Here is a 12,133-nt window from a genome sequence, read left to right as displayed (position 1 = left end):
TTTAACCAAAAGAATGCAATGAGGTGACACTGTGCCAGTTCTGGGCCTAAGCTTTGGGAAGGCCTAGCAGCATTTGCTCTTATGCTCTGTCTATAAGAAGCCCAGCTACCCTGTGGGAGAAACCAGATGCAGAAACCACATGGATAGTTGAGGGCACAAGACTAGATAATGAAGACCTGAGGAACCCAACCAAATGTGAGAAACAAGGCCCCCTGTTTCCTATGACCTATGTTGAGCTCTTCCAGCCAGCCTCTAGCAATCTGAGTTACCCTACATGAGGCACCAGACGTGTAAGTTTCACTTACATCTTGGATGGCCCAGCCTCCTGCAGGCACCACATGTAATAGATATGAACTTTCCCTCTGTGCCCTGTTCAAATTCCTGACTCACAGAATTATGAGAAATAATAACACAGTTGTTGTTTGAAGCTCCTAAGTTTTGAAGTAGTTTGTCACACAGCAATAAATAAACAGAAAACGCTCCCAAACCCCAAGGGAAAAAACCTTCCAAAACCAAATTGACCTGGTAAGAAAGTTTCCACCACCACCCATCTTGGAAACATTCTGCCTCCTGTCCTCTGCCAGACAAACAACTGCTTTCCACCCTACCTGTGTCCTCACTCTGAAACAAAGGTTCATGCAAATGCTTGTGCCTGGTGCAACTTAGGCCACAAGTCCAGGAACAGAGAGGCTGGGAAACATAAGTTTGGGGATTCTAATTTGAGAAAGGAGATTCTTACTACAAAAAGTTAACAAACTTTGAAGGAGCTGTTCAAAAGATTTTAAGCAGGCAAAAAATGTTTAACTGTAAAGAATTGTCTTACAAAGCTAAAGTTTGATGGTCACATCCAAAGCCATTATTTCTATTTCTGTTGTAGTTTATTTTATTATTTTTATCTCATAATTCATAGTGTATTTTTCTTATATTTTGCCCATACCACTACTACCTCTCATTTCAACTCCTAATAGATTAAGAGCAACTTGGAGCACCAGACATAGGTCGTTCTGCAAAAGGGTACAAGTTTGGGTAAGGTTTTAAGGTCCTTTACAGGTTCCAGAACAACTTAACTTTTCTTTTGCCTTCCGTGGGTGGTTTATTTTGTCTCTAGTTTTAGAAATCATCCCATGTTTGTACTCACTTCCATTTTTTCAGATTTATCGAGGTCTGTTTTACATGCCAGAAAATTTACCCATTGTATGCATACAATTACAATTGTTTGTTTTTTTATAAATTTATAGATCTGGGCAACCATCATCATAATCCAGTTTTACAGCATTTTCATCACCAGAAGTTTCCCTCATGCCTGTTTCCAGTCCCTTCCCACTCCCACCCAAACTCCAGGAAACCACTGATGTTCTTTCTGTTTCTGTAGATTTGCCATTGATTGACATTTCATACAAATGAAAATATATAATATCACATCCATTTTTAAAAGAAAAAAGATTTATGTTTTTTACATAAGTAATATATGTTTGTTCTAAAAACTTCAGAAATACACGTTAAAAAGAGAAGAAAAATATAAAAACCAATTGTAACCCCACTACCAGGAACTAACAGCAGTTAATATATCGGTATACATAAAAAAGAAAGAGTAAAGCCCAAAGTCTTTATTGTGGTCTACAAGCCCTGCATGATCTAGACTCTTTCAATGTCATCTAATGCCTTATTCCCACACCCCTCTTCACACTCCAGCCAAATAGGTTTTATTTCAGTTTTAGGAATATTCCAAGCTCTTTGCATATGCAGTTCATCTTGCCTGGAACTCTTCCTTCATCCTTTGAATGATTAGCTCTTTCTCTTCCTTCAAGGGACTGTTTAAAACTCATCTCCAAGGACAGGTCATCCCTCACCACCCTGCCTAAATTAGTCCCAGACTCACCCTCTTCTTCATATGTTTCCTTCATAACACTTGATTCAATCTGAAATTATTTTATTCAGTTGCCTGTTTGCCTTTTTGTTTGTCTCCTCCAATTGACTGTAAATTCCATGAGGGCAGAATGGCCATATCAATTATGTTTAGTGTTGTATCCCTAGTACCTCTCCTCAAACAGGTAAGTATTAGTGGAATGAATGAGTTGAATACAGTTACTTATCCTCTCCATGCCTTAGATTTTTCATTAAAAATGGGGGGACAAATTGCACCTTCCTCATAGGATTTTTTTATAAGCATATAGTAAATTATTATTATTATTATATCATTATCATTATTTTAGAATCTTTGGGGAGGACTTTTTTGATTTCTTCATTCCCTTTGGACTTTTCAGTTTTCTTTCAGCTTTGCAATTTCCTTCCCTTGAAATGTCCTATAACTTTGGGTTGTTTGATCCTATTCCCTTCAATGTAGCTGGTATAGTAAAAAGGCCTAGAGTCTTATCCTCCCACCATCTATCCTGTCTAGAAGACCAAGGAGAATTCAGAGTGGGGCCCAAGAGTAACAAGGCAGTGAGTGTGTAGATAGATGTCTGAGACCAATTGCTCTGTGCCTTTAAGAGAACGCGTTCCTTTTCCTTATCACTCTTTTTCTTGGCTTCATCTTCATGAGCCTCTTCTTAACTGTAGAGAAAAGTTTTCATAGCCCCAAGGAATGGCCAAGTTTGAGATTTAAGGCTATAGGGATTAAAAAAACACTGTAAGATCACCTGAGATTCAACCCAGCGCAACAGATCCAAGGGTTACACCTGTGGGATCAAAGACATGATGCCATAGCAAAGAAAAGTGTGCATTATCTGAGCTGTTCTGTACACATATCTCTTCAGGATGTCTGGTGGCAGACTGTTAACCATGGTCAAGATCCTCCTGTTCACACTCTCTTTCTATCAGGGACATGACTAACACATAGAATATACTACTTTTTTCTAATTTCCTCTCTACCCCAATAACCCTACTCTCCTACTAGTAAGTTAGGACAAGAAGTGTTCATTTTAGGATGAGGAAAGAGTTTTGGAGATACAGAGTGGTGATGGTTGCACAACAATGTAAATTTACTTAATGCCACTGAACTGTACACTTTAAAGTGGTTAAAGTGGTAAATTTTATGTTACATGTTAACACACAAAAAAAGAAGTGTTTTTTTGTTTGTTTTGTTTTGGGGTTTTTTTTGGCTGTGGGGCTTGCAGGATTTTCCCCAACCAGGGATTGAACCCGTGCCCCCTGCCATGGAAGCGCAGCGTCCTAACCACTGGACAGCCAGGGATTTCCCAAGATGTGTTATTCTAAATGTAGCTATGCTGGCTTTTGTTAGGTAACCCAAAACAGGAAGAAAAATCCCTTGAAAGATTTATGGCACTATATTAGTAGTAAGTTAGAACAGGAGATAAGGATAAAAATTCAGTACATCTCATTCCCTTTTTTTGTTCTACTCTAACCAGGAGGCAAGAAGTAGGAGCAGTAAAAAGATACTGAATTGAACTTGAGAGGCCTGACCAATCTAAGCTGGACTGAAGAGACTAGACTGAATGAGAAGCTGAGTTTTGCCTCCTTCACAACTAATTCTACGTCTTAATTTTCCCTTTACCTAAAATGTCAGTGAAGAAAACACATGACAGCTTCTCAGCATCACTCCTATGCGACATTTTTGACCATTTCCTCAGCCTTGCAGCTGTTTGGAAAACTGTACCTTAGGTATGTATAAATACACACTTGAACTTTATAATGAGCATGGTCATATTTCCTTTCTCGATCATATATACTAATGTGAAATTATAACTATAGTCTAAGTAGTTTATGGTATTTAATTTTTATACAAAGAGGAAATGTATAACTGCATTTAAAAGATGAAATTTTATATATCTGCACAGTCCTCAAAAAATTATTCTGGCATTCAACAGTGATGATGTTGCATATGGTTAAAATGCTCTAAAACCTCTACCAGTGTATTGCTTACTCATGCTGTTAAACTACAAATGTTATGATGAGAAAAGTAAGCTCAAGTAAATGCATGCAAAACTAAATAATTCTGAATCCCAGACGTCCATGTCATTGAAACATTGCAAAAAGGAAAATAATTTCTGAATAGAGTTAGTAGAAATAACATTATAGCCTAGCTTTCTAAGTTCTGCATTTATATTTTCACAACCAGTTTCTTCTATCTTTATGTAGTTTAAAATTAGTATCTTCCTTTATGAATATGTTTATATAGCTTTTTCCAACACTGTTTATTTAACATTGCTTAAATCCTGTGTACTGAAACAACTAATTTTACTGTTCCTAGCTATACAGATGGTCCCCAACTTACGATGGTTCCACTTACAATTTTTGACTTTATGGTGGTGTGAAAGTGATCCAAATTCAATAGAAACGGTACTTCAGATTTTGAATTTTTTTTTGTTTTTATAAATTTATTTTATTTATTTATTTATTTTTGGCTGTGTTGGGTCTTCGTTTCTGTGCGAGGGCTTTCTCTAGTTGCCGCGAGCGGGGGCCACTCTTCATCGCGGTGCGCGGGCCTCTCACTGTCGCGGCCTGTCTTGTTGCGGGGCACAGGTTCCAGACGCTCAGGCTCAGTAGTTGTGGCTCACGGGCCCAGTTGCTCCGCGGCATGTGGGACCTTCCCAGCCCAGGGCTCGAACCTGTGTCCCCTGCATTAGCAGGCAGATTCTCAACCACTGCGCCACCAGGGAAGCCCAGATTTTGAATTTTGATTTTTTTTCCTGGGCTAGTAATATGTGCTTTGGATTTTCTCATGATGCTGGGCAGCAGTAGCGAGCTTCTGATCACCAGGGTAAACAACCATTCTGTGACTATATAACGAGTCTATTTTTCATTTTCATTACGGTATTCAGTAGATTACATGAGACTTTCAACACTTTATTATAAAATAGGCTGTGTGTTAGATGACTTTGCACAACTGTAGGCTGATGTAAGTGTTCTGAGCATGCTTGAGGTAGACTAGGCTAAGCTACAATGTTCAGTAGGTTATGTGTATTAAATGCATCTCTGACAGGATATTTTCAACTTACAATGGGTTTATCGGGACGTTACCCCATCGTAAGTCAGACAGATCTGTAATATAAACACTAGGGCAATATTATGAAGGTTTGGAAATCTTATACAAAGCTTCTTGATTGGAAAAGGTAAATAAAGAGCCCATGGGGAGGCAGAACCCAATTCTCTTCTCTGAACTCTGAGAGTTGTTTATTTGTTGCTCTATGGTGGTATTTTTTACTTCCTCTCTTGTTTTATAGATATTTTTGTACTTTGAGCTCCTATGGAGGCTAGGATGATATCTTAGATGTTCAATAAATATCTGCAGTTGAATATATATTAGTTAGTTAAAATAAAAATGGGTGAACTACATTACCCAAAGATAAATTACTAGCTAGAAGTAATGGTTCATAAACATGCTAAGGCAGGAGAGGAGCTGGATATACTAGAGAAAGTTCAAGAATTATACCCAGAACAGAGAAATAGAAGAGGAATGCCAACAGAAATGTAAGAACAAAGAGAAAAAAAAAAAAAAAAGACTACTAGAAGTTAAGAGACAAGATTGCCTGGGCAGCCTGTTACAGCCTAATTCCAGAGAAGGGACTCCTTTTTCCCTTGAGGAGATAGGTACCAGGGCAGAAGAAAACTATCTTTTGCACAGCGAGATCAATGGAACAACATATAATTTAAGAATCAAATTATTGGTTAGGACAAAAGGGACAGAATAAATGAATTTAGATACAGTTCCAGCCCTCCAGGCAACACAATTTTTTAAAATTTATTTACTTATTTATTTTTTTTTGGCTGCACTGGGTCTTCATTGCTGCATGCAGGCTTTCTCTAGTTGTGGCGAGCAGGGGCTACTCTTCGTTGCGGTGCGTGGGCTTCTCATTGTGGTGGCCTCTCTTGTTGTGGAGCACGGGCTCTAGGCACGCAGTCTTCAGTAGTTGTGGCACACGGGCTTAGTTGCTCTGTGGCGTGTGGTATCTTCCTGGACCAGGGCTCAAACCCGTGTCCCCTGCATTGGCAGGCAGATTCTTAACCACTGTGCCACCAGGGAAGTTCCAATACAATTATTTTAATGCACTAGAGATTAAAGATTCAACTTCCATTTATGAAATTAACTTAGTCGTGGTGATTTGATTAAGCTAGATTACATCTCCCAAAATCTCCTTCCCTGGAGGTTTCCACATTAGAGTTGGCCAAAAGAAGAATTTGAGATAGATTTGGAAGGTGGAAGTGAAGCAGCAGCCATTACTCTGAAGTTCATTGTGGTTAGATGCAGGAAGAGACAGATATAGAGGACCAGAAGGGTCTAGCTTGTCCTCATTTTCCTTCAGTCCACACCTGGATCTTCTTCCCAACTCCTGACCCCATTGACCAACGCTGGTCTCAGGCTCAACACCAGATGCTTGAGAGATGATCCACAGAGGTGGTAGGTGAATAGAGGCACAACTTCCCATACATCTCCCCATAAGCCTTCCATATACAAGTCTATTTTGGCAGCTGGACTTGCTTGGTTTCTCAGATTGACTTGCTGGTTACTGTCTCTCTAATCTTCCAGTATACCTCTTGGACCTTCACTTCTCCAGTTCTTCCCACAAGAATTTCTACTTGCTATAAAAAAAGAAAAAGAAAAAAGAAACTCTTGTCCTATATCTCGTAGTAGTTCTACTTCCCTGACTGAAGAAGCTATTAATTTCAGAAGAAACTGAGCTCACTGAAAAATTCTGAAATAATTATGTTTGGTTTGAAACCCCCATTTAAGAACCCAATTTGTTGTTTGTAGCAGAAATATATGAAATTAGGAGGACCCTTACAGTCATCTGGTATGAAGTACAAAATGACTAACTCTGATTAGATCTCTGATCTTAAATACCTTACAAACTAATTAGGGAGACATAAGATTTACCCAAATGGATTACATAGATACTTATGCATATGTACCCCAGACATCATTGTTTTGTTAATTGAATTCCTATTCACGACCCCTTTCTCACTTGTACTTTCCAGCCAGGAGTAGATATGTAACAGAATTCTGTCCAATGAGACAAAATAAGTCTGCTGGGTGTGACTTTTGTGAGAGCTTCTGTTTTCTGACTAAAAAGAGATGGACCTGGTTAGCCTATCCCTTCATCCTATGCCCTTTCTTCCTATCTAAAATTCAGATGTGGTTCCCAGAGAGCAATCATCTGCTTATAAGTAGACCAGCCAATATAAGGAAAAGGTCAAGTGAATTGAAGACACATTGGTCCTAAAGTCATCCAGCTGCAGTGTCAGCGTCTATCTCTTAACTTCTTTTGTATAAGCTACTATAACAGAGTTTCTGTCAACTGAATCTGAAAGCATTTTAAACTAAGACAATATGTTAATTTAAAAGTGAGTACTACAGAAAGTAGTAAATATGGGATTTTAGAATAGATGATGAGGGTAAACATGAGACCTAAGAGGTATAACAAGGTTTGGACTTTCAAGAGAAGAAAAATGGTGAATAAGCAGAGAGTTATTGAAGGACATTTCTTAGGGAGACAATGGTGTGGAGAAAGGCACGGGGACAATCATATAGTAAATGGTGGACAGCAAAGGAACTTTTCTATACTTCACTCAAACTGGTAATATGTCAACAGAAGTAGTCTGTGATAAATTATGTACATATAATGTAATAACTAGAACAAAAACTAAAAAATTTATACAAAGAAATATACTCAAAAACACTATGGGTAAATCAAAATGGAATTGTAACAAAAGTAAAAAGAGGGACTTCCCTGGTGGCACAGTGGTTACGAATCCGCCTGCCAATGCAGGGGACATGGGTTCGATCCCTGGTCCTGGAAGATCCCACATGCCGCGGAGCAACTAAGCCCATGTGCCACAACTACTGAGCCTGCGCTCTAGAGCCCGTGAGCCACAACTACTGAGCCCATGTGCCACAACTACTGAAGCCTGCGCACCTAGAGCGGGTGCTCCAAAACAATAGAAGCCGCCGCAATGAGACGCCCGCGCACCGCAAGGAAGAGTAGCCCCCGCTCACCGCAACTAGAGAAAGCCCACGCTCAGCAATGAAGACCCGACACAGCCAAAAATAAATAAATAAATTTATTAAAAAAAAAAAAAAGTTAAAAGAAACTACAGGAAGGTAAAGAAAAGGAAACAAAGAGGACAAAAAATAAAAAATATGTAAAATTCCAGAATTAAGCCCTAACATATCAATAGTTACATTAAATGTAAGTGATCTAAATACTGTAATTAAAAGAGAGATTGGCAGCATGGATTAAAAAACATAACCCAACTATCTGCTGTCTATAAGAAACACACTTCAAATATAAAAACATGTTAGCAAAAGGCTGGAAAATTCATACCATGAAAACATTTATTAAAAGAAAGCAGGAATAGCTATATTAATATCAGATAAAGTAGACTTCTAAGCAAAAATAATAATAATAATAATACCAGAGACAGGAAGAATCATTAAACAATAATAAAAGGGTCTGGGACTTCCCTGGTGGCACAGTGTTTAAGACTCCACGCTCCCAATGCAGGGGGCCTGGGTTTGATCCCTGGTCAGGGAACTAGATCCCACATGCATGCTGCAACTAAGGAGCCCGCCGGCCGCAACTAGGACCCAGCACATCCAAATAAATTAATTAATTAAATTAATATTTTAAAAAGTAATAATAAAAGGGTCCATCAATCAAGAAAACATAGCAATGCTAAATGTATAGTCACCAAACAACAGAGCTATAAAATATATGAAGCAGAAACTGATAGAAATGAAAAAGAAAGAAAGAAAGCCATAACTATCATTGGAGACTTCATTTCTCTCTCAACAATTGTTAGGACAACTGGACAGAAAATAATGAAGTATATACAAGAACTCAACAATACCATCAACCAGCAGGATATAATGGAAATTTATTGAATATTCTACCTAACAAACGCAGAATATACAGTCTTTTCAAGCACCCTTGGAACATATACAAGTTAGACCATATCCTGTACCATAAAACAATCCTCAAAAAATGTAAAAGAACTGAAATCATATGAAGTGTATTCTTTGCCCCTATTTACAGGTAACGTAATTGTTTATGTAGAAAATCCATCAAAATCTATCACAATTTTTTTTTCCTAAAACTAATAAGTGAGTTCAGGAAGGTCTCAAAATATAGGATAAACATACAAAAATCAATTCTATGTACTGGCAATGAACACATGAACAATGAAATTAAAATTACAATAGCTCCAAAAAATTAAATACTTAACTGTAAATCTAACAAACCATATATGGGGTTTGTAGGCTGAAAATGAAAAATGCTAATGAAAAAATTAAAGATGATCTAAATTAGTGGAGAGACATACTGTGTTCATGGATTAGAAGACCCAACTTACTGAAGATATCAAATCTCCCCAAATTGATGTATAAATTTAACATAATTCCTATCAAATACCAGGAAGATTTTTAAATAGATATAGACAAGCTTATTCTAAAATTCTTATGGAAAAGCAAGAAACCAGAATCGCCAGAAAAAAAAAATTAAGAAACAAGAATAAAGTAGAAGGAATCATTCTACCTGATTGTATGATTTATTATAGAGCATCAGTAATCAAGACAGTGTTTTAGTATTTCAGTAATCAAGATTGTGGCTCAGACAGAAAGACACGATGATCAGTTAAACAAAATAGAGAAATAAGCCCACACTAGTATGGCAAAGTGATTTTCAACAGAGGTAAAAAGGCAATTCAATGAAACAAGGATAGTTTCAGCAAAGGTGCTGGAAGATTTGGATATCCATAGACAAAAAAAAAAAAAAAAGAAAAGAAAAGCCTCAAACCTTACCCAAAAATTAACTCAAATGGATCATAGATTTAAATATAAGATGTTAACTTATAAAACTTTTACAAGAAAACACAGGAGAAAAATCTTGGGAACCTAAGGCTTGGTAAAGACATGACAACAAAAGCATCATCCACAAAAGAAAAAAAATTGATAAATAAAAAATTGATAAATCAAAATTAACAACTTTTAGTTGGTGAAAGATCTGGTAAAGTTGAAAAGACAAGCTATTGACTGGAAGAAAATATTTGCAAATCACATCTGACAAAGGATTCTTATCTGGAATATATAAAGAATGCTCGAAATTCAACAGTGAAAAAACAATCCACTTAGAAAATGGGCAGAGGACATGAAGAGACATTTCACCAAAGAGATAACACAGATGGTAAATAAGCACATGAAAAGATGCTTAATATCACTAATTATTAGAGAAGTGGAAATTAAGACCATTGACCTATTAGAACAGTGAAAAGAAAAAATAGTGACAATTCCAAATGGTGGTAAAGGTGTGAAAAAACTAGATCTCTTATACATTCATTATTGGTGGGAATATAAAATGATATAGCCACCCTGGAAAACAGTTTCTTAAAAAACTAAGTATAGAGACTTCCCTGGTGGTCCAGTGGTTAAGACTCCATGCTCCCAATGCAGGGGGTCCCCGTTCTATCCCTGGTCAGGGAACTAGATCCTGCATGCCGCAACTAAAGATCCCATGTGCCGCAACTAAGACCTGGTGCAGCCAAATAAATAACATAAATAAATAAATAAATATTTTTAAAAACCCAAAAAACTAAGTATGCAACTACCTATGACCCAGTAATTGCAATCCTGGGCATGTATCCCAGAGGAATTAAAACTTATACCTATGTAAAAACTACACACGCATGTTCATAACAGTTTTATTTGTAATGGCAACTATCTGGAAACAACCAAAATGTCTTTTAATAGGTGAATGTCTAAAAAAAACTGTGTACATCTATACCATGGAATCTACTCAGATATAAAAAGCAATGCACCACTGATACATGGAACAATGTTTTGGATGGATTTCAAAAACATTAAGATGAGTGGAAAAAGCCCATCTGAAAAGGTTATGTACTGTATGATTCCATGTATATAATGGAATGAGATGACAAAATTCTTTCCAGCTTTTCTAATGACCATCCAGACTCATTGATGCTTCTCTTATCCCTTGTGTCTGAGAATGACTCTCCTCACTGATAAATCTAGTGCTACCTCACAAACTAGTACATCTTAGTTTTGCCCCTCTTAAGGACCAAAGTTCCAAGTACTTTTGACTTCCAGAGAAAGCTAGGCTTAGACCAGATTTATGGCATCTCTAACTGAACTAGCTCTTTGATTAATGTTCTTTGTCTTCCCCATATTCTTGCTAACTTCCCCACCACAAGGCTTAAAGTATCACATGTAAGGAAACAGTTCATACCATATGACCCAGCAATCCCACTACTGGGCATATACCCTGAGAAAACTACAATTCAAAAAGAGTCATGTACCACAATGTTCATTGCACTATTTACAATAGCCAGGACATGGAAGCAACCTAAGTGTCCATCGACAGATGAATGGATAAAGATGTGGCACATATATACAATGGAATATTACTCAGCCATAAAAAGAAACAAAATTGAGTTATTTGTAGTGAGGTGGATGGACCTAGAGTCTGTCATACAGAGTGAAGTAAGTCAGAAAGAGAAAAACAAATACCGTATGCTAACACATATACATGGAATCTAAAAAAAAGAAAAGAAAAAATGGCTCTGACGAACCTAGGGGCAGGACAGGAATACAGACGCAGATGTAGAGGATGAACTTGAGGATATGGGCAGGGGGAAGTGTAAGCTGGGACAAAGTGAGAGAGTAGCATGGACATATATACACTACCAAATGTAAAATAGATAGCTAGTGGGAAGCAGCTGCATCACACGGGGTGATCAGCTCAGTGCTTTGTGACCACCTAGAGGGGTGGGATAGGGAGGGTGGGAGGGAGACGCAAGAGGGAGGGGATATGGGGATATATGTATACATATAGCTGATTCACTTTGTTATACAGCAGAAACTAACACAACATTGTAAAGCAATTATACTCCAATAAAGATGTTAAAAAAAAACCCCAACAGTTCAGTAATTGCTGCTCATACCAATAAGTTTAAGTTGTGTTACTAATACTGTGTATTAGTGTGGGGAATTATGCACATTATATGTAAAAGATGTGAAGGAAGGGATTCTCATTGCTAAATTTGGGGGATAAGTATCAACTCTTACTTAGAATGATTTCCATTAAAATGGTTAGAATGAATGTATTTGTAGTCAATGAGAAATGTCAGTGCTTTTAAAGGGTTAGCCTTTAAGCACATGAAA

General features: G+C 37.4%; 1 protein-coding gene across 5 annotated transcripts in view; it reads left to right on the top strand.

Moving 5' to 3' along the window:
* The window catches only part of PSIP1 (PC4 and SRSF1 interacting protein 1), a 75,984-nt gene that overhangs the window by 20,279 nt on the left and 43,572 nt on the right, over positions 1-12,133 (top strand). For 3 of the 5 annotated variants that reach the window (XM_068551783.1, XM_068551786.1, XM_068551789.1), the window contains exon 1: positions 3,535-3,621. Coding sequence is in view for 2 of the 5 variants with exons in the window: in XM_068551788.1 (XP_068407889.1) it covers positions 3,539-3,621 (83 nt within the window). In the remaining 3 variants the exon portion in view is untranslated. Of the gene's footprint in view, positions 1-3,368; positions 3,622-12,133 lie in introns of those variants that run through there. The other 2 variants (XM_068551788.1, XM_068551787.1) reach the window with 2 other exon arrangements.

This window comes from Eschrichtius robustus, chromosome 10 (assembly GCF_028021215.1).
Source record: "Eschrichtius robustus isolate mEscRob2 chromosome 10, mEscRob2.pri, whole genome shotgun sequence".
NCBI classification, from domain to species: Eukaryota; Metazoa; Chordata; class Mammalia; order Artiodactyla; family Eschrichtiidae; genus Eschrichtius; species Eschrichtius robustus.
The sequence above is the reverse complement of the archived record's forward strand: the minus strand, read 5'-3'. Positions and strand labels throughout refer to the sequence as shown.